The sequence below is a fragment of the Gallus gallus genome, chromosome 11 (assembly GCF_016699485.2).
Source record: "Gallus gallus isolate bGalGal1 chromosome 11, bGalGal1.mat.broiler.GRCg7b, whole genome shotgun sequence".
NCBI lineage: Eukaryota > Metazoa > Chordata > Aves > Galliformes > Phasianidae > Gallus > Gallus gallus.
The window spans coordinates 3101413-3123435 of NC_052542.1; the positions used below are offsets into that span (position 1 = coordinate 3101413).

Below are 22023 nucleotides of genomic sequence, written 5' to 3' on the forward strand. Positions count from 1 at the left end.
AACATGATATAAACATAGGGATAGCTATTGTAAGGAACAGCTATATGTAATGTAACAGCTAATGTAACTACATTCTGGACAATAAAGATAGCTTTCTGGCTATTTGTTAACAGAACAGTTCTGCCAGATGGACTCTGCAGGAAAGACATAGATCCCAAATGCCATGTTAGAAGAACTATTAAAAACAAAATGCCATTAAGGTTTATCCAGTACCATTGAAATAAAATGATAGAAAAAATCTGACTGTGAGCCAAAGAAGTTGGTTTGTAGCAGCTTTAAGACTCTGTGTTTTGAATCTACAGAGTTGAATTATTATAAGTTACAGCAGGAGCTTAGTGGCTTGGGAAAAGTAGTTCTTGAACAAGGGGTTGTTGTTAAGCATGATTTTCCAGGAGGTGGCATGTGGAAATAGTTTTAGGTAGAAAACATTTCAGAGATTAAACTTGGCTTTGCTAGGAGAGAAAATTGAGAAGATAGGAGGAAAAAATTGCAGGCAATGATAGTTATGTGATACTAATTAATTTGTAAGAAGGGGATGAGAACTAATAAAGAAACATGAGATAGAACAAGGGCATGAGTAAGAAAATGAATGTGAGCCTGTTGTTTTAATTTATTTGCAGCTCTAAATTACATTTAGGAGAGGGTTTCCTGTCAGATGTGTACAAATGGATCTGGCCTAGATCAGACTTCAGATAAGGCAGCGGTTATTTCATAAAGAAAATATTTATTTCATTTAGTGTGCTTTAGTCCACTCGAGTTGATGGTAAAACTTTTTAAGTGAAGTCTATCAAATTAACATTTTAAGTAATGTTGAGGTTTTTGTTTCTGTTTAAATTTCCAAATACTGAGAATGAGTGGACTGATGAAATACACATGTTCCCGTCAACATGCGCCTTGTGCAACAGCCTGGTGAATGTTTTGAGACTCAGTTATTTCTTTGCAGTGCAACCATAACCAGAATTATGATATTTTGCTTTTTCTGTAGAAAGCATAAAGTAGAATAAAAATTATTATTAGCAAACTGTATTTCTTGTGAAACTCTAGGATCATGTTTTTGCACAGACTTCTTGGTGTATTTCCAAACTGACAGCTCCAAGAAAGGGAATAGAAAGTCCCCATAGGTTCAGAGAGAGAAATGTTTGAAAAGGTCATCTGTAACTTCTAAGTATTTTAACTTTTATACAATGGCAGTGCAAGTCCTGATTAAAACCTGGTAGGCACAGCGTCAAGGTCTAGATATAGTAAATGTGGTACAATTAGGCCATCAGTAAAGTGCATACCTGTGCCTGTTTTTTCTACAAATTCAGTTCTGAGACTCTTCTCAAAGCGGATCAGCAAGAGAAAGAGTTGCAACCATCACAGTTTGTGTAACAGGAGATTCCAGTGCGTTTAAGGACAAAATATCACAATGTGAACACTGGAACAGGGGCCTGGGAAGGTTGTATGATCTCCTTCCTTGAAGGAATCAAAAACTTGGCAGGGCAAGTGTCTGAGCAACCTGATCTAACACTGAAATTAGCTTAGCTGGAGTAAGGAGGCTGTACTAGATGATGACCTTTCAGAAATCCCTTCCAAACTGTCTGTGATGCACCTATGTCTAAAACAACATAAACAGAGTGGTGTTAAATGCATCATGTTTTTTTTAACGAACGGATACACGATGGACTGCACAAGAAGTCTGCCACAAGAGGGAGGAAACAGTGGATCGAGCACTGCGCAGAATGAGGCTTGTGTGAGTGGGCGGTAGCTGAGCTGGAAACTTTCTTACAAACCTCATTCCTGTGCAAGGGGCAATCCCTAGATGCCTGTAATGTGTGAGCTAAAGAAATAGAGGACACTGCTTGCTCTCCTGATGCTAGGAGGATCTGGTACCAGGGTTTAACAATTGCATCCAACACAGAGGAACGTGGATTACGACTCTGCTACGTTTTCCTAAGAAGGTAACCTGCTCCAAGGAGCCTTTAGATAAACAAGAAAAAAATATAAATCTCATGTCAACTTCCACTTCTCAACTCTGCTCAGTCAGCATGGGAAAAAAAAAAGCTGTACAGTTTTTGTATTTTATGTTAACTGCTGTTCAAGTACGGGTGTTTTGTATATCCTGTTTTTAATTTAGTCTGGTGCTTGCAATACTCCTTCAGTTTTCAAGAAGTGGTTTCTGAATAATGATGCAAGTGAGTGTCCTCTTTACCTAAATAGTCTTAAAGGTAAATTAGTGTTACTGTCAAAATATAAAGAATATTTTACATAGTCTGTATCAGCATGAAACATAGAAGGTGCTGTTACTGTATGTTCTTGAGGAATAATGACTTGAGACTAACCTTAAGTAGGAAATTCTCATAGCATTTTTGAACAAATACATAGAATGGGGATTTGGTAATGTATAAATGATTACTGTTAGTAGTTGAACAGCTTGAGGAACATGCAGGTACATTTCGTGCTTAAAAGTACTCCTGAAAATCACTGTGGACATAATACTGGTGGAAAAAGAGTAAGAGTTTGGATCAAAATCTATAGCGTGTAACAGAATTATGTAGTATCAGAACAATGTTACTGAATGAAGAAGGCTTGCTACTTTCTCATTAAGAATTTTGAACCAATAAATGTCCTTTTTCAGTCATTTTGTCAGGCTCTGGTAGAGATCTAGAGAAAGGGGTTGCAGATATGAGTTGTATTTTGAATTGAAGAATTTGAAATTGAAAATTGTCTTCAAAAGCTGCTTTGCCTTTGTGATGAGTTCTGATGCTTGAGCAATTTTTTTCACCTTTCTCTAACATCTTACATGCTTTACTATTAAGAATAAATCTAACATTTTCTAGATTAGAAAGATAAAGATTTCTTTCGTTGATGTAGACTTACTTTGTTACTACTATGCTTTAACATGTTTTTTTCTGTTCTATAGAAATGCTGTTTTGTTAGAGCTTTTGGGGTTTTACAATGTATATACATTTCTAATATGTGTTTATAGAAGAAAAACAACTTCTCAAGGGCTGCACTCCTATTTGAGAAGGAGTGCAAGAATGATTACATTTCCAGTAACTGCTGTTCCCCAGAATCTTTCTCTTGCATGTCACAATCAGAAGAAAACAGAACTGTGTGTTCTCTTTTAGATTTGAAAAAATGTGGGCAAGTACAAAAACACAAAACATCCGTGGTGTGTTCGGAAACACTCTTTTTAAAAACTGTCCATTATTTGAGTGTGGGGATTAACTTAACTATGGCACGAGTACTCCAATAGGCATCCCTGTGCTGCTGAAGGAAAGTTCATTACTTCTCTGAGAGCAATATACTCACTGTGGTAAAACTCATTTGTTAATGCTCATTAATAGTTATCTTCATGGCCTTTGAGTGTGTCTTTCTGCTTTGTAGCATTATTCTTGAATGGTGTATCAAAATATTTGAAAAATATGAGAAATATTTCAGAACTTGGCAAAACCCTACCAAAAAAAAAAAATTGTTGAGAAAGGTCGGGAGGGGACATGGTTTGTGCCGGCATGGAGAGGAACACAGGAGCAGTGAACCTTTTTAAGCAAGAATAGAAGCATGTGACAGGGGCCCAAAGGGGCTAAGTGGGAAGAAGGGAATCCCTTTCAGATGCAGAGTCTTCTGTCTGTATCTTTGAAACCTACTGCAGTCCATACTGCTGGGAATCCTGAAGAGTTGTTTGCTCAAGTACATGTTGTTCTGAGGGTTCTGGTTTGCAGTCTAGGAAAGAAGCATTGCTGCATCTGTGCAAGAAGAGATTGTATTAACAAAGAGGCCAGCCTACGCCCTCTGGGGAACTCCCTCCCAACACTGAGGTCAGAACTCTTGAACTGGAGGAAGTTTTGCCTGATAATGCATGCTCGGACACAGTGTTATAGAAGCAGTTGGCATAATATTTACACCATAAAGCTTATCAATCCTGATGTTAGAAGAATTTCAGTAATTTAGAATTGCTGAGAAAATAGTTCTCATCTGTAGTCATTAGATGATAAGATGCATTTGTAGAACTCCTATTTATTTAAAAATTACTGGATTCAGTAATCTGAATGTGTCAGAAAGTCTTAAACTGTAGACAGGGAAAAAACAACAGTAAAGTCTGGAAACCTAACAGGAAAGAAATTCAATAGTTGTCCTTTTCTGAAAGAAGTTATGAGGGAATTGTTCTAAAGGACAAAGCAATTGATCTCCCATGCTTCAGTTGCAAATACTCTACAATTACCCACTTGAACTCTCAGCTTAGCTGGACTGTATGGGGATGAACTTTCTTCAGGCAATATTACTACCTCAAACTGTGAGCTCTATTTTATTGCACTTTTCATACTTGATTGATCACAATAATTCAGCAAACCTAAGTATTAATGTCAAGGCTGTCAGGAAGAGTTTTAATAAAAATTAAGATGAAAAGTATGAACATCAAATGAGATGAAAAGAAATATCATTCCTGAGATTTGCTGCACTGAGGTCTATCCTGCCTTTTGAAAAGACGACTATACAATGTTTGCCTATACTGCTGAAGATGGTAAATGACAGAAGCATGTAGAAAGTCTTTCCTTTTTTTACTGTGAAGCATCTGTTTTAAAAGAGCAACATATTCTCCTCCCCTGTCATATCCTTATATGGCGGATGTGGCCAGCATACTCAGCACAGCTGTGTCCTTTTAGGCAGGGGAACACTCAGTGTTTCTCTGCATTTGTGTTTTATTGATAGCAACTTCAAGCTGTGTAGAGCTCAGATAATGTAAAGCGATGGTAAAAGCTAACTACAGTAAAGCTTCACTTTGCAGGTATTTGCGAAGACTGTGCCTATTCCATCTCTTCAGAAACTCATTTAGTTTCTTCTGGGCTTTTTACTGGTGCCTTTTCTAAGCTTGATTCTCCAAAATCGTTGTGCCTACACTGTGTGCAGAAGAATGATGGGGTTGGAAAGCAATTGTGCTCAGGTCATTGATGAAGGTGTTGAACAAGACCAGTTTTCAGTTTCTCTGAGTAAAAGTAAAAACTGAAGTCTGCTTGTTCAGAACTGATACATCACAGTGGCTACCAATTCAAATATTTTTCTACTAAAAACAGTATTAAAAAAAAAAAAGAAAAGTAAAGGAAAAATCAACATGAAAAAATGACTTTTCCAGTAACTTTTTCCTGTGTACAAGCATAAAGATGTGGCAATGAAGAAAAGTAGTATGTGGAAGAGCAATTTACTTGGCTGCTTTGCAGACCTTCTGCATACTACTGTATTTATTCACCTGCCCTAGATCTTCTTTCCTAGACCAAATCAGGACTGATTCTAAACTTTCTTCTCCACATACTCTGCTTTTTGCATAGGAGTCGATACTTCTCTCTTCAAAAGTACTTTCTGACAGATGGGCGCACAGTTTAGCATGTTCCCAAATCTTATGAAAGGAACAGAAAAGGCCTAAGCCAGTTTCTTAAAAAAGGAATGTCAGCAACTTACATCACAGTAGAAGGATTTTTCAGAATAGCAGCTTATAAATTTCTAAATCTAAGTTGTGAAGTCATTTCTTCATGTTCACTTCCATGTTGGACATCGTTTGGTCAGACTGCCCCTCTGCAGCCATCAGTAACACAGCAAAATGAAAAAGAATATTGATGGGAAGGTTCAACCTTTACTGCCATATCACCAACCTCTGCTGTCGTGGGCCAACTTAATAAAGTAGGAGGCATTACTTTTGAAGGAGATCTTGTATAGTGCACTGTTCTTCTGTCACCTACAATAAACAGAATGTATGAGAGTGACATGGAAGTGCATGTGGAAGTTCCATGGCATCTGACATGGAAGTGTATATGAAGCAAATGTACAGAACTGAATTCTTCTGCGCAGAAAAAATGTCACCAATGACATTCAGTGATGCTTGCAGAATGTTTATGGAGACCAACCAGTGGATGTGAGCACAGTGAGGCAGTGAGTGGTATGTGGCAGCAGTGACATTGGGTCACCTCCACTGGTGCAGATTTTTATGAGCGTGGCATGTAGGCTCTTGTTCATCTCTGGTGAATATGCAGAGCAGATGGTGGTCACTATGTTGAAAAATAATGTTTTGGAGATGAGAATTTGCTCTATCAAATAGTGTTACTGTGCTCTTTGTTGTATTTTCCATGGAAATAATGAGGAAACATTACTTTTGGAGCAAGCCATGTATAGTCTGGAAATATAAGAATCTTAAGAATATGGTTTTCACTGTGCTGCTTTTCACTGCCCTCATTGCAAAATCTCTTTTGCCTTATAATTTTATCATTTCTTGGATACTCAGTATTTGTTTTTACTTCTGGAAACAATGCATGAAAACAATTTCTGTTAGTAATTTGAACAAACAAATTTGTAGTACTGGAAAATAGTTTATAAACACCAACTATGTTGACTCATAGTGAGCAATAAATGAAAAGTTAACATTATTTTCTTTTTTGTTGTTGCCTTTTGGAAAAACTTCAGCTCTGGCTGCACAGCAATAGAATCCTAGCAGAACTTGGGTTTGAATTCATTAAGCGCCTCTAGATTAGGATTTTGCTAGAATGATCAAAGGAGGTGATTGCTTCTCCAACAGCTTGATAGGTAATTTTGCCCATAACTCTGAATGTAGGAAAAAATCTTCCCCTTGCAAATGTCCTTTTGCTTTCTAGCAGATCTTACATTTACTAATTTACATTAGACAACAAGTGTTTCCATCCTGTTTGTGAAGTCATCTTTTTTCCAGCACTTAAAGTTGTTGTATAAGTGCTTTGATACTGTATTGAAAAAAACAAACCAACAAATGATATATTGATTGCTCTTGAAGTTATCATACCCATTTTCTCATTTTTCTTCATTGAAATAAAGTGACTCTTTGAAATTTGGCACCAAGTGTACTTTGGAAAAAATGTAGGATTTCCCTTACAGGTGCTCTGGTGGGCTGTGTGTTTCAACAAAAAAAGGAGTTTACTTAAAAGGGAGAAGCTGATTTTTTTGAATTTCTCAAGAAATGTATCCATGTCATTTCAGTGTCAAGTATCCCCAGTAATGGGAACAAACCAGTTAAAGTTGTTCTAACAGAAAACTATCTCGTTATGTTATTTTGGGAGCTGCTTTGGGGAAATGGGAGTCTAGAGTCTGTCAGGCTCGCTGTCAGTTCTGAATGAAGAAATGGTTCCCTTCAGCAGTCAGCTGGCAGTAGCAGCAATGTTTATGGAGTGGTTATAGGTGCAAAAGCCATGGATATTAAATTTTTTTAGAGAATGTAGCTATCTTACTGTTCCTGTTTCTGCCTTCCATTCTCTTCATTGTTGTTTCTTTCTTTCTTCCTACAGAACCTGCAGCCTTTACCAGAAAGAGGGCGTTTTGGCTCTGCTTATGCTATTAAATCTGTGTCTGCAGACTGGAAGTTTTCCTGTTTAATTGCAGTCAGCAAATATTGTGGTATCTCTTTGCTTTAACAAACTTGAAAATGAAGCAAAATCCAACAAAATTGTTGCTATTGATGTTGATGTTCCTCTTTGATACTGTGCCGTTCATCTGTGAGAAATCAATGAGAGAGAGAGCTATCAATCTGATGGAAGATACACGTTTAATTGATGGGTATAGAAACATCTTCAACTAAACTCTCAATGAATCTTCATAAGTGAGGAGGAGATGCTAAAATGTGTTAGGATGCAGACTATTCCTAGTGCATAATAGTTAGTTATTGTTGACATTTGTTAGCTGGACAGAATTCCAATTCAGAGGGTAGTTAATACAAGAATGTATTACCGTAAATTCATTTGTGATTTTCTGGCGAGATTTCAATGCTGAATTATTGTTTCCCTTTATACAATGTCCTTGTCTCCTTCCTGTAATTTAGTGGCATCTTTGGTAGCAGTGACCTCTTTACAGAGCTAGAAAGCAGGTACTGTGGTTTGAAAGGATATCCTTGCAACTTGATGGAATGATGTCTGTGGTGTGTTTTAACCTGAGAGGAGAAGCACTGATTATCCTATAATGAGCATTTGCTTCTAAGGAGCATGGTAGATGATTTTAGTTCTTTCATACCTTCATAAATAGTAGGGAGAAAAATACATACAAAAGCATAACAGCAGTAAAAGGGAGTAAAGCTTTCTTGCTGTCCTGATTAGAAGGAGTTTTAAGAAATAAAGATGCTTTGCAGAGGAAGGAGATTTTTAGTATCTGTTACAACCAGGATTATTGGCAGTAATTGGTCTGAAAAAATGAAGAAGAATTGAAGAACTTACATTTGGATTAGAAGAGGAACAACTTATTTCCACCACAAGCCCTACTTGTTTTCTATTCTAGCCACAATGACTTTGTACTACGGCTGAGAATGTTCTACCAAAATAGAATCAGTAAAGTCAACTTAAGAGAAATCAACAAGACCCACACGAACCTTCTGAAACTTAAGGCTGGTTATGTGGGAGCTCAGGTATGTACTCTTATGGCAGTGACGGTCTGAGAACACAGTTTGACACTTGTCTCATTCCCTTCCCAATCACAGAGGTATTATTGGCTCTGGTTCTGGCTCTTTCTGCTCTAAGAGGAGAGACAAAATGATACTGAAAAGCAACAGGCACTTTTCTGTGTCATTTGTATTGCAACTGTTTGTGTTTATAATCCAGCTACCCTTAATAAAAACAGCTGCAATTGCTTTCTGGTAAATGAATTATAGTAAACTTGCATCTGCTTTTCTGCATGTATTGTGGCGTTGTTGAGTAAGTTGGGAGAGCTGAATTGTGTCTGGAATAGATGTTTCAAGACAAGCACAACTTTTTCTTTGGAGGGGAAAAATTATAGTAGCAACTCCCTTGTAAACTGTAAGAAATCACATTGATGTGTGCTTGTGAACTCCACTATTGGCAATCTGTAGCTTCCCAGTTGGAACACAGATTATCTAGTTTACTTGTCAATGTCTCTTTCAGTTTTGGTCAGTGTATGTTCTTTGCAGCGCTCAGAACAAAGATGCTGTACGTCTGACCTTAGAGCAAATTGATGTTGTCAAGAGGATGTGTAACAGCTATGAAGAGCTTGAACTTGTGACAACTTCCCAAGGTGATGCTCTCTCTTGCACCAGTTATTATTATTTTTTTTAAATTAGGTTTCCAAAGGTTTGTGCAGAAGAGAAAGAACTGTAAGCAGGCAAGTTTGTTATCCTAATTTAAAGAGTAACTTCAGTTCTTCTATTGAACTTCAATATCTGACTGTGCAAAGTCCTGGCCTGCTGCATCATAAGATAATATTGATATTTTTGTAAGACAGGAGCTTTATTTCAGGGTATATTTATATGGAAAATTATTTTTGCAATTCTCAATAACCACTTTTTTCCTCAATAGTGTATGAAATTGCTTTGGAGTTGTCTTACTTTGATGTTTCCAGGTATCTCTGACAGTAGGAAGATTGCGTGTTTGATTGGAATAGAAGGTGGTCACTCCATCGACAGCAGTTTGGCAGCACTGAGGATGTATTATGACCTAGGTGTTCGTTACATGACTTTAACACATTCCTGCAATACTCCTTGGTAACTAATGCGTATGTGTTTGTGTAATCATATCACGCAAAGTGGTGGCAATTCCAGGAGGGGAAAAATGTGGATTCAAATAAAGTCTGCCCATGTCATACTCAGTCCAAACCAAGTCAAGGATGACAGGTTTGGGAGGTCAATCACCTGCTCTGTAGCAAGTGGGTGACTGAAGGATCTGTTGTGTGGTGCTTCCTGCACTGACAATTTAGAAGTTTTTAATCTTTGTTAGCAACAGAAGAATGGGAAAGTTGCCTTCCACTTGGTTTTACTAGAGAGAGTTGCATAGGACAAACCAGACAAAAATAACAAAAAAAAAAAAAAGTTGCATGTAATGTGGCTTAAAGATCGTAAATGCTTTCTAAGAACTTGGCAGTCAGAAGCCTTTAAAACCATCCTCTCAGAAGTACAGGTCCCATATGCAGCTATGGAGATGGTTACTCAGTTCCTCTCTCAGAATATGAGCACCTACTCTTTGCTGGATTAACAAACTTCCTTTGAAGTGACTAAGGCAAAAGAGAACTGTGTGCAGAGAGATCTGAAACACTGGCTTTATGGCTGACAGGTAACTGACATTTCAGTTCACCTTTGTTTTCTGGTGAAGGTTTGTTTAATCAGAAAAATTCAGACTAGTGTCTCTTTGCTTGTCATTGCTTCACAAATATGCAACAGACCTGAACTGTAAATATATGGAACACTGTATGAACAAGATACTTATTATGCAGCTCATTATTCCTCAATTTGTCTATGTGATATGAGTTTATTGTGTATAACATGTGACGTTTCCGTTGCTGATATTGTAGTCTGCAAAATGATATGACTCTCCACTCTCACTCCTCTTTTTAAGGTCTGAGTCTTCATCTAAAGGAATACACAACTTTTATCCTAATGTTACTGGTTTGACTGAATTCGGCCAAGTAAGGATCTCTTTTTGAATGATAATCTAAGCAATCTCTCATGCAACTAACAACTCCTGACCTTTACAAAAACAACTTATCATTAAAAACATAATTTCTGTAAGTTCTTGCTAGTTAGGAGTGATTAGGATTCAATAAAGATAAATTCCCTGTGATAGTAATAAATAATTCCCTGTAATAAATGTATTAGATTTCATTCTAATGACTGTTTCAACACGGTTCTGATGTGTGAAATAGAAAGTAGAAGTAGTGAGATGTGAAGAACAACTCAAAAAATTTATTTTGGATTGATTAAGCTTTTAAAGGTTTAAGCATGTGGTGGTATTCAAGTTAATAATGAGTGAATAAATCACTGGTAACTTAATAGGTAAATAGAAGCCCATGAAGTTGCAATATGCTTATAACTAGCTGACAGTTGCAGAATTTATCTGGTTACATACATTATCTAAATAGTTTCCTTTAAGGAAACACAATACTGACACTGTTGTTTGTAAATCTGTTCTAGGAAGTGGTAAAGGAAATGAATCGTCTGGGTATGCTGATAGATTTATCTCATACTTCATATTCCACAGCAAAAACTGCACTACGTATCTCAAAAGCACCAGTAATTTTCAGCCATTCTTCTGCATTTTCTGTTTGTAATCACTCCAGAAACGTTCCTGATGATATCCTTCAGAAGCTGGTGAGTGCTTAAAAAAACAAAAACAACAAGCAAAAATAAAACCAAAAACAACAAAATGAGGGGGAGGTGCCGATGTTTGGCTAGTCTGAGGTAAATTTATACATGCAAATCATGGTATTTACATTTCACCCCCTCATCTATGAAATGGATTTACGCAGATCCCAGAGCAGCAAGTTACACATTCACTTCTAAGGTATCTTCTTTGGGTTGTGTTTTGTCACAATACAAGAATAAAGTGGTTGCAAATTCTTTGAAATTCTGGTTGAGTTTGTTTGATGTAGTCACCAGACTTTGGTGATTTCGGACACATGAGAATGTAATGAATCCAGGGTAAAGGGCAGAAAGGCAAAGCCTTGTTTTGCCATCTCATCTTTGATGTATACTGTTGTTATGCTCACTGGTGGATAAATAGAAAAGATTCTGCACAAGATGCCCATGAGGTTTGCGGGACACGTGCGGACACTCATCACCAGTCTCTTCCTTTCTTTCAGAAAAAGAACAAGGGAATTATTATGGTGACATTCAATGCAGATGTACTGGCCTGTGGCAGAAAAGTTGTTAATGTTTCTACCCTAGCAGGTTTGAAGTGAATATATTGTGATTTTTTTGGGTGGCTTCTAAGAATTTCTTGCCATCTGGGTCATTTTTCAGACTATGTAAATGGTACTGTTTGTTTATTTTCTTCCCCACACTATCCCAGCTCTGAGTCTTTTTGGAGCTAATATTCATTTAAACAACAACAAGAGCTACAAGGTGCATAGCTTTGAGGAACTGTTACTCCTACATAAAGCCAAGAACCATTAATCCAAAAGTAATTGTTACTTGTTGGAAAATACCTTAAACCTTTCTATTTAAGAGTGCAGAACATTGGTATGTAATGGGTAATGAGAAATCTGTTGATATATTTGGGCTTTCTGATGGGACTTAATGTGCTGAGATGACTGTGTCTTTTTCTTTGTTTTCATCTCACTGGTTTAGATGTTATTTTGAAGACTGCTATCTGATGCACATTGTAACATGTAATACCCAGATGAGCACCAGTAAATATTCTGAATACATCAACTGTGTTATTAAAATTTAACCTGTATTATCAGGATGTCTTTTGAATTACTTTTTAAAAATAATTTTTACCATGAATACATGTTTAAGAACAGTAGTCTGGTGCCAGTATGTCTGAACTGAATTATTTCTTCCTGGAATATGCTTAGAAGTTGTTTCCTTTGTTATTTTCTTTCAGATCATTTTGACCACATAAAGAGAATTGCAGGTTCAGAATCAATAGGAATTGGTGGTGATTATGATGGAGTGGAACGGTTGGTAAAATCCTACATACATTGATATTTGCTCTTTAAATTGTAAAAATTTTGATCCCTTTTGGGGAAAAAGAAGGTAGACTAAAAGAGTTTTAGCATATTGTCTTGTGATGAGTGCTAAAACAAGGTTTATGAAAAAAGACCACAAATATTACATGCATGAAGAAGTGCCCTAGATGTGGAAACTAGCTCTAATGGACTGTGAGCTTTGTAAATGTGTGCTGTAGGCAGCAGTTTGTGCATACAGAAATGATGATAGAGGGTGCCTTCCTCCAGACCAGTGATGAATTACTGAAAATATGCTTCACCCTTCAGTTGGTAAATGAGTTACCACAGGACTGCTGCAAAACTCCTCTCTGCTGTTACTTTCTAGAGGGAAAAGCCTAAAGTGCCCTGGGGCTACGTAACCACTCCTGCCTTCTGGGCTTGATCAGCTATCCTTGGCATGTGCTCGAGGAAAGCAGAGCATGGTGAACAGTCTAAAACATAACCTTCTCTGGTCACTCGTGGGCAAGTGTTATATTACAGTGCAGAAAGGAAGAGCAGACTGGGTGGCATTTGCTGCATAACCTTTTTTTTTTTCCCTTAATGGGGTGAGACACACTTGAATGTGAAAATCATGCTGAGACTCAAGTCTGTAAAGCAGGATGGATGTAAAAGCAATGTGTCAGCTTGCATGAGAGTCAGCCAAAGATAGGTCTAAAAGTATAATCTCCATAATGAAAATGCAGTTTACAAAAAAAGAACACATGTTATTGCATACATTTTCACAAAGGCCATCAGCTTCATTGATGGTGGAGTTAAGGTTCTAAGCTCTGGCATGAAGTAGCAGTGCAGATTACTTGAGGTATGGTTACCATCACTTCTCCACAAAAAAGAGAGGTAACAGAAAATAGTAGTTATTTCAAAACAAAGTCCAAGACTCATGGAAATACAAGTTAGCTTGTAGTTGCAGTTTTTGCAGATCCTTATTCCTTTTTATTCCAATAAGAATTAGCACAAGACACATGTCAATTTTGCTTGCTGTAATTTCTTCAACAGGGGGTTCTGAATAGCTTTCTTTTCACTGCCCAAACTGTTGAGTTCAAAGCAATATTATTCTAATTGTATTTTGTTTGGAAAAATGACTAAATAACAGAGTACACAAAACTGCCTGCAACTCCTTAGCACATCATGTGTTTGTGAGTACCCTTTTTTTCCTCAGTTATTTAAGTGGATTATACAAACTTCACTGGGGATACAGATGTTCCCTCTTACTCTGAAGGCCAGATATAGGAGGGTCAATGTTTTTTTCTTTTTCTTTAATATCTCAATGCTGTTATCCTGCCTGCACATAAGTGCATGTTCATTCCAGAATACATCGTTTAGTTCTAATGAGATCATCTCTGCAGAAAAGAGTCTTGCATGGTGTCTCAGTCCTACTTTGTGTTATGTCAGTTGAATTCTTCATTTTTTTGACATCTCAGAGGAAGAAGTGGGTATAAAAAGCTCATTCTAGAAGTGAATATGTGCAAAAGACTATATTAAAAAAATATATATTTTTGGTACATTTTTAAATGATCTGTGTTGAATGTTCTTGTGTGGTTCTTGCCAACAGTTTCCCTGAGGGACTGGAAGATGTTTCAAAATACCCTTCTTTGATTGAGGAACTTCTTAGAAGAGGATGGAATGAAACTGAACTAAAAGGAGTCTTAAAGGAGAACTTCCTCCGTGTCTTCAGGGAAGTGGAAAATGTAAGATTAAAAAATAAACTGAATGCTGATTCTTACTAAAGGGAAGAGAGACACTGCTGATGCATTGCTTTTTTTTTTTTTAATGCTCAATGAGAGAGTCATGGGGGAGCACAAGCACTTAATGTAATAATTCCAAATACCAGGAAAGAAACCAAGATGTCAAGAGAGTATTAGCAGAATAAAGGAAAGTGAGAGAGAGTGGATGGAACTCTGTGGGGCTTTTTCTCTCCGGGGTAGTCTGGACAAGTTAACATAATTGACTTCTAAACACAGTCACTTCACAACTTTGGAGAAGCTGATGATTTTCCTGCCATGTAGACCTTGTTCTTACCTGTGTTTGTTGATGCAGTAAAGAATGCTGACTCCTGAAATTCAATTAAGTTCTCATACTAGGATCAGCTCCTTTCCAAATGGCTCTTGTCATGTCTAGGTCACTAATGGACAATAAATGTAAAAACTAAGATCACAGAAAACTTGAAGTATAAATGACAGAAAGGAGCCAAGAAAGATGAGGGAGAAGTGGCAAGAAAAAAGACAGTATGAAAACAGTAAGAACCCCCTAAGTTCTTTAGAAAAGGCCTAGGTTGCAAATCGCAAGCTGCCTGCCTATTCTTGTTTTTCCTTACAGAATTTAATAAGTAGATATTACACACAAAACCTTATAGACAATGTATTTTTTTTCCCATTTACCTTTTTGAGCTATGTTAGGTGTAAGGAAATCAGGGAGTTTTGTACTGTTTCAACTAATCTGCCAGAATATCTGCCTATTGCGGAGTTGTATAGGTGGCAGCCTGACAGGAAGAGGCAGGCATTCATCATACTTAATCAGTCTGTGAGATTCACTGATCGTCTTCCTTCTGACTTAGACACCTTTGAAATTCTGTCCCGTGGATATGAGCTGGCTTCAGGGAAGAATACTTATGAGTTTGTTTACTTAAGGCCTTTCAATTTATGCATTTGCATGTAGTAGAAGCCAAGGCAAAGAACAGCCAGAACTGTGACTATTGCTATAATGTATTTGTAACTATTACCGGGAATTCGTTGGATACTGGGATTCCATTGGAATGTAAATATGAGGATAATGGGATAATGATGCTGCTTTACTTGAGTTCAGATATGTTTTTGCAATACAGTTTAAGTGGTTTCACTTGAAACAGCATTGAATTTGCCAGCTACATTAAGATTTTTGCCATTGTGTCAGTCTGGCTTTTAAGGGCAATCTTTTGAATTTTTCTAGGTGCGGAAGATTAGTAGAGCAATGGATGTGGGTGAGAGTGAAATCCCTCATGAAGAAGTACAAAATTCCTGTCGCCTAGACCTACATAATATTCAGATTCAACCTGACAGGTCTTTTGGATTTCCTTCTATGGCACAGTCATTTAGTCTAACAATTGTATTTGTACCATATTTAATATTATAGTATTAATTATAACATCTGTGGATTCCAGGGAGAATAGAGAAGACTGTAATGCCACTAGTTACCTTTTGAGGGGTGAGCTGTTAATATGGACCTAGACTGGAATATTTAATATTGTTTCCATACTTTCACCTGCACACTTGAAAGTTAGTGTAGATTTTAAATGTTGTGGCAAAACCATTTAGAATTAGCAGTGAGAAATTCTATCACCCTGATCAAACAAGGACCAACTTTGTAAATAGAAAATAGTTGAGCCTAATGAATAAATCCTCTAGTACATGACACGTGATTTTGGTACACATGGTGTGGCATTTGATGTAATACCAGGGTCTGGAATCAGTAGTACCACACAGGCTTTAGTGGACATGATTAAGACATTGAGACTTCTGTACCAGGATTTTGTCCAATATTACTTCTTTCTATATGGTACAGGTGTCATCATTGGTCAGAGAAGATACCCCCACCCCAGTAGGTGTAGAAGAGTGGTTGTGTGTGTTTTGTAGGTTTTGGGTTTTTTTTAGACAACAAACTGGATGATGCGGATACTTGAATTCAGTTTTCATTCCTACAACTAGCTTTAGGGAACCATTCTGCAGTACTAAACTCATTTTTGAATCTTGACTAGGACAATGGGCAGCTGGAGAGTTACTGGAGGGAGAAGGTAGGTGTCTCGTATTCATATGTTAGCAAAATAAAGGAACAGATGTTCAGGTAGTGTTTTAGATACTCATGTATAATTTCAGGATAATTTCAAGCAGGAACAGGACTGAAACAGCAAGTCACTTTTTCTCTAGAATAACTTGAGACTGTTTCTGCCATTCATTTCTGCATACATGTACCAGTATTGTTTCTGGAGGAATACGGTTCCTGCTGTTGCTTCAAAATGAAGCTTAGTTAGTTCTTCTGGTAGGCTGGTCTCACTGATAAGTATATTCTGAATGTGTTAGGGACACTTAAAGAATTCTTTACAACCCATGTTGAATATTTTAGTGCATACAAGCCAAGTTTTTAAGAACAGTTTCTTAACAAATACTGAGACTATTTATGGATATACAGTGGAGAGTTTCAGCACAAGTTTTGCCCTCTCAATACCGCTTAATGGATATCACAAATTGTTTTAAAGCATATGATACTGGTCAAACGATGAATGCAATAATGCAGATATTTACTTCTCATCCCTACTTCTGCTAATAGCTTCATAAGCTGCTGGAAAACTGCCATCCATGGTCTCTTTTCACAAAAATAGTACTGTGATAGTAAGTTCATTGCATATTTGAAATGTAAGATGCCTTTTTCTTTCTGTGTTGTCACCTTCCCACCTAATTTGTACTTTTTTCCCAATACTTTAGCATGGATTAAAAATGCATTTGTCTCCTTGAAGGCATGGATAATACTTTTGTATCACTCTGATTTCACCATGGTATAGATATTTGTGGTTTACTTCCTTGCTTTATCTGTAGTGTATTGCACTTATTGACTTGTGTAATGTTTAATTTGTAACCTTGTGGAAAAATATGAAATTAAATAAAATATTGTTTAAAATTTTCTAGATGCTGTTGTAATCTCAAAAAACAGTGTAAAGTTCAAAACCATATGAAGCCCCGAAATAACTGTGCAACTTTGCTGCAGAAGGAAGGCCATGGTATTGTGAGGCTCCTGAGCTCTACTCTGCACTGGAAGCTAGTTCCCCCATGGTAGACAGAAGAAAGTCAGATAGATTGAAGCCTGCAGGCTCCTGGAGGTAGGTAGGTAGCTTCATCTTCATTCAAATGCAGCCTAACCTGGAGAGAAGTTTGAGCAGGCACTTATGAAAAGGAAACGTGGGTGACACGTCACTGCAGCAAGTCCTTGATGACAGTGTTTCCAGCAGCAGATCACTTGGTCAAGCTATGTGGAACTAGGCAGGCTACATCAAGGCAGGATAACCTCTACTTTACAACATTTTGCACAGATGTGCAGTCATATAGAAGTCCCCCTTTCCATTGCTCCTTACAAAGTTATCTGAGAATACTTCAGATGAATTGCTTGCATGAGACTTACTCAGTGAGCGACTTGTTTAGGCCGTGAAAGGATTTTTACATGTTTTAAATTGGATGTAGAGTACTTAAAGTTCAGTAGGCATCTGTACCACAGAATCAACTTCGAAAGGACAAATATCATTGTATCTCCCTCATCTTCTGAAATGAAGTACCTCTGTCAACTTTGACTGTTTCAGTGCTACCCTGAATCTTGGCTGCATGTTGTTTCCCTTGTGACAGCATTACTGATTGTGTAAATAAATGGTAAGCTAGTTTAGGAGGGTGATCTAGCTGGAATTATTCTTTTCCTATCTCCAGTGATGGGTTTTCTACTGATCATCTCTGACAAAGTTAACAGTGTTCATAATTAGAGCAGAAAAGTAGAGCAACACTGCAGCAACTGAAGCTTGGATTTATTCTCTTTGCTATTTGTAGCAGAAATGTGAAGTCATGGCTTGAAGTAGTGATTGAGCACCTGGTGGGAAGGGGGGGCCAGCCCAGGGGATCGCAGGTGCATACAATGCACCTGAGTGACCAGAAAGGGTGGAGCCAAGATCCCTGCATACCTGAGGTCTTCTGAAGGTAAACAGCTTCTTTCCCTTATTTCTGTGCCTATGGCTATTATGTTTTAACAAATTCTCACTTGCTGCAGCATGGGATCTTGCTGTTCTGCTGTTGTTGCACTTTCCATCATGTTACACTGTTGATAAGTTGCTCATTTATTCACCCTTCCCTGAATTAATGTATGTGGAAATGATCAACTTGCTTCAAATGCTTAAAATGCAACATGGTTAGTCTACCACTCCTTTCCACCTTCATCCTCTTTAAAAAAAAAAAAAAAAAAATTGATAGATTTAATTCACAGACCCAGAGTGGACTGTAGATTAGCTGAACTGTGTTCAGGACGGCCTGATGCTGGATTATCCTTCTTGGGCCTCTTTGGAGCATTTGAGTCAGTGCTCTAGGAATTATATATTTTTCATCTGATATTGATTTTTATCATAGAATCATTGAATCATTAGTGTTGGAGAAGACCACTAAGATCATCTAGTCCAGTTATCAACCCAACCTCACTATGCCCACTAAATCATGTTCTTCAGTACAACACCTACTATTTTCTTGAAGACCTCCAGGGAGGGTGACTCCTCTGCCTCCCTGGATAGCCTGTTCCAATAACTCACCACTCTTTCAAAGAATAATTTTTTCCTAATATCTAATCTGACCCTCCCCTGGTGCAACTTTAAGGACCATTACTTTTCATCCTATTGATTTTAACTGGAAAAAGAGGCTGATCTCCACTCTGCTACAGCCTCCTTTCAGGTAATTATCTTGACAGCTTACTTACAAGCCTGACATCTACAAAGAACACTTTGTGATGGTTGTTGGGTGTTTGGTGCTCCTATAATTTTTCCCTTTGGGGGGGAAAAAAAAAAAGAATGTAAAATCTTTTATTGGCCTTCATATCAATTTATAAGATGATTATGTAATTGCTATCAGAGAAAAACAAAATTCCATAGAAGAAGGAAAGTATTTTCATCTCAATTCTGTATTTCATAGGTGTCAAGATCTCTGGTGGCTAAGATAAAACCTTAGTTACTTGATGTCTAGTATTACCAGATGAGCTGTTCACACAGTGTTTGAGTTCCTCAAATTGCAAAGGTGACAGCTCTTTCCCCGTGTGTACGTTGTTTGAAAAATTGTTGCAGTTTATGATTTCTTTTTCATTCAGAGCAAAAGCAGCACACAACCTCTCTTGTGTGCACCATATTCCTCTGACCTCAGAGGAGGTATTACACATGGCCCAACTGCTTGTCATGAAAAAATCTGTCATGGGGAGAGCCAACAAACTGTAAAAAAACACTATATAGTGGAAGTTCAGCATTTAACCTACCTCACAGAAATACTGCTGCTTCTAATCATCTCAAGTGAGAGATCGCTTCATTTTGTTGTTTCTGTTGATTTGTAAACATTGCTAGGACGACTCTTTCACTTATGGGTGGGTATTTTTCTCTGAAGGCCTTTCTATGTATCTTGCCTCAGCATTTTCATAAAATATCTTTCACCTGTCAAGTTGTCAACTGCTGTCAAGTCAGCAGTTTTACAATGAAAGAAAGACACGGTACCTGGCAAGCAAGAATTTAGGTTTCTCTATGAGTTTTGCTGAGAAACAAAATAGATTTTAAAACAGCTAATATTAAAACTGAAGCTAATATGAGTTCTGTCAGACAAATGAAATGAAAGTTTCTTCTCTGAGTCATTCATTTAAAAATAAATAGATCATGACAAATCTAAATGCTGAAAATGCAACTGAACTGAAAAATTTTATGTTTAAAAAAAATGAAAGAATAAAAGAAAGTGCAACAAACCATGGAAAGTTTTTTCAGCATCTTAATCTTCCCCTGAAAATTACCGCAATATTTAACAATTTCAGTGGAGAAAAGTTTGGTCTAGTTTGTCTTATTTTAAAGTACCAAAACTGAGTTTGAAGGGAAAAAGAAAAAAATTTAGACTTACTGATTTTTTCACTGTCTAAAGAGGTGTTTAATATGTATTTGTAGAAAATGTCTACTTCGTGCACCAAATGCAGTTATGAGTAACTTTGAAAGTAGGGAAGGAGGAAGTTCTGTGAAATAAACAAATTTTGACAATATGTGGCACCATAGTGTCCTCTTGTGGTCTTTTAACGTGTAATATTTTCTAGGAGAGAAACAGCAAAAATGTTCCATTGCAGGTAACATACCAGCCCTTGTACAAATATAACTTGAACTTTCTTTGCCTTATTTTTCCCCTAAAATGTCTTACGGAGAACTGTACTTTGCATCTCCTATGAACTCTTATTACTCTCTCGTTCTTACACGTTCTTAATGCATAGATACACGTGTTGTCCTCTCCAATAGACCTTGTTCACTGACTGCTTATCATTAAATAGAAGCCAACATTTGTCAGTGAGAAACCTTTGCAACCAGGTTACTAGTTTCCGGCCTGCTTTGTTCATAAAGCTGGTTTGATCCTCGGATGTGGAGAAGCAGGAATGTGCTGAAAATGGAAGCTCACTGTGTTCAAATCCTAGCTATGAATTTGTAGGATTTCTGCCAAGCCTTGTGTTCAGTGAAGCTGTACCTTGGCTGTGGCATGTTTTGTAATGATAGTTTTTCTGATGGTCAGCATTAGGCTACTTGTCACCCAGATTACACTTGAGTGGGAAAAAAGTCCCTTAAAACAAGTAAGTTACAGACTCATTGTGGTACATATCCCAGCACAACGTGATGGGGCATCTGGATCCCCTGCAATAACCCTTCAAATTCCTCAGAGGAAACACCATCATAGCCCAAATAGAATACTTCCAGCTTGTAGTACAGCTGAAGTTGTAGTATTTAAATATCCATGTTTATGCGCTAGCTTTAAAACTTGCAAGTATTTGTTCCTTCCAGGAAGTAAGGGAGATAAAAGCTATCTCCAAACAGTTTCTGATGCTGGGTGGTCTTATCTTTAAATAGCAAATCACTTTCATTGTGAAGGAGTTGAAATGGCGTTACATTCTGTTGTTTCTTGTTAACATTGCACATTGCAAGTTGGTAAGCTAACAATTCTCTGGGGCTCATATAAAAAGACATTCGATGTACTACATCACCTGGTGAAGGCTGAGTCAGGCTGAGGTAACTTTACTGATAGTAATTCTGTGTTCACTTTCTCTCAGGATCACTGTAGGCAAATCATGCCAGAAGCTGTAGATTGTCACCTGTTGGGGATAGAAAAGGACACCTTGCACTTGTAAGTCAACAGCTAGTGTGGTGTGCAGCTGCTATATCTCATGCTGGGCAGTAAAAGCTAAGCTGTGTTTGTTTTGTTTTGTTTTTAAATACTTGAGTGGTGTCACCTGTAATATGAAGTGTTCAAGGCAAACTTGAGCTTGCTTGCTTGCTTGCTTGCCTGGATGATTTGTATCAGGATCTTTAGCAGTTAAGCGAACTGCCCTTCCAGAAGACTTAGTTTCTCATACAGCCACCTTCTTTGAGTTGAATTATTTAATTAGAGGTAACATTGTCTCATGTAAATGCTATAGTATTCTAGATCAGCTTGTTTCTTTTCAGTTTTGTATTGAAATTAGACAACTTCTAAACTTGTGGTGGCTTTTTAGAAGTCAAGTTCAGTATTCTATTAAATATATATATAAATAAATCAGACACTTAGCTTGAAATTTCAGTTCTGGTGCAACCCATATGCTAAGAAAACTGATATTTCTTTCAGGCAGACAGCTTCCTATCTATAAATATTGGTGGTCTACAAATCAGTAAGAAGTCATCATCTTCAGGCAAAAGAAATATTTTTTGTTTCAATACACTTGAGCAGTTTCCTAGGGCCAAATTCTCTCCTAAAACATTTGGATACAGTTTCCATTCCAGAGAGGGGAGTTGTCTGTCTATGTGGAAAAGCTCGACCTTTTTTTCTTTTCCCTAATGGCATA

The 22023-nt window shown here is 37.4% G+C and overlaps 2 protein-coding genes across 11 annotated transcripts in view; both read left to right on the forward strand.

The window, feature by feature from the left end:
- The first annotated feature begins 1803 nt into the window (after positions 1 to 1803).
- Positions 1804 to 17089, forward strand: DPEP2 (dipeptidase 2). Of its 10 annotated transcripts, none has more exons than XM_046899372.1 (11): positions 1804 to 2207; positions 7284 to 7551; positions 8263 to 8389; positions 8883 to 9012; positions 9337 to 9478; positions 10326 to 10395; positions 10901 to 11077; positions 11569 to 11656; positions 12315 to 12390; positions 13988 to 14123; positions 15361 to 17089. In XM_046899372.1, the coding sequence occupies exons 2-11, from the start codon at positions 7421 to 7423 to the stop codon at positions 15541 to 15543; spliced, it is 1260 nt and encodes a 419-aa protein (XP_046755328.1). In that variant the 5' UTR covers positions 1804 to 2207; positions 7284 to 7420; the 3' UTR covers positions 15544 to 17089. The 10 variants fall into 10 exon arrangements, 9 of the variants coding, with proteins under 9 accessions (XP_046755328.1, XP_040562930.1, XP_046755329.1 ...); XM_040706996.2 differs by having other exon boundaries at positions 1804 to 2174; XM_046899373.1 differs by having other exon boundaries at positions 1804 to 2174; positions 7284 to 7392.
- A 1328-nt stretch (positions 17090 to 18417) lies between these two features.
- The window catches only part of SLC12A4 (solute carrier family 12 member 4), a 52744-nt gene continuing 49138 nt past the window's right edge, over positions 18418 to 22023 (forward strand). The window contains exon 1 of the mRNA XM_046899422.1: positions 18418 to 21329. The gene's annotated coding sequence lies outside the window, so the exon portion shown is untranslated. The remainder of the gene's footprint in view (positions 21330 to 22023) is intronic.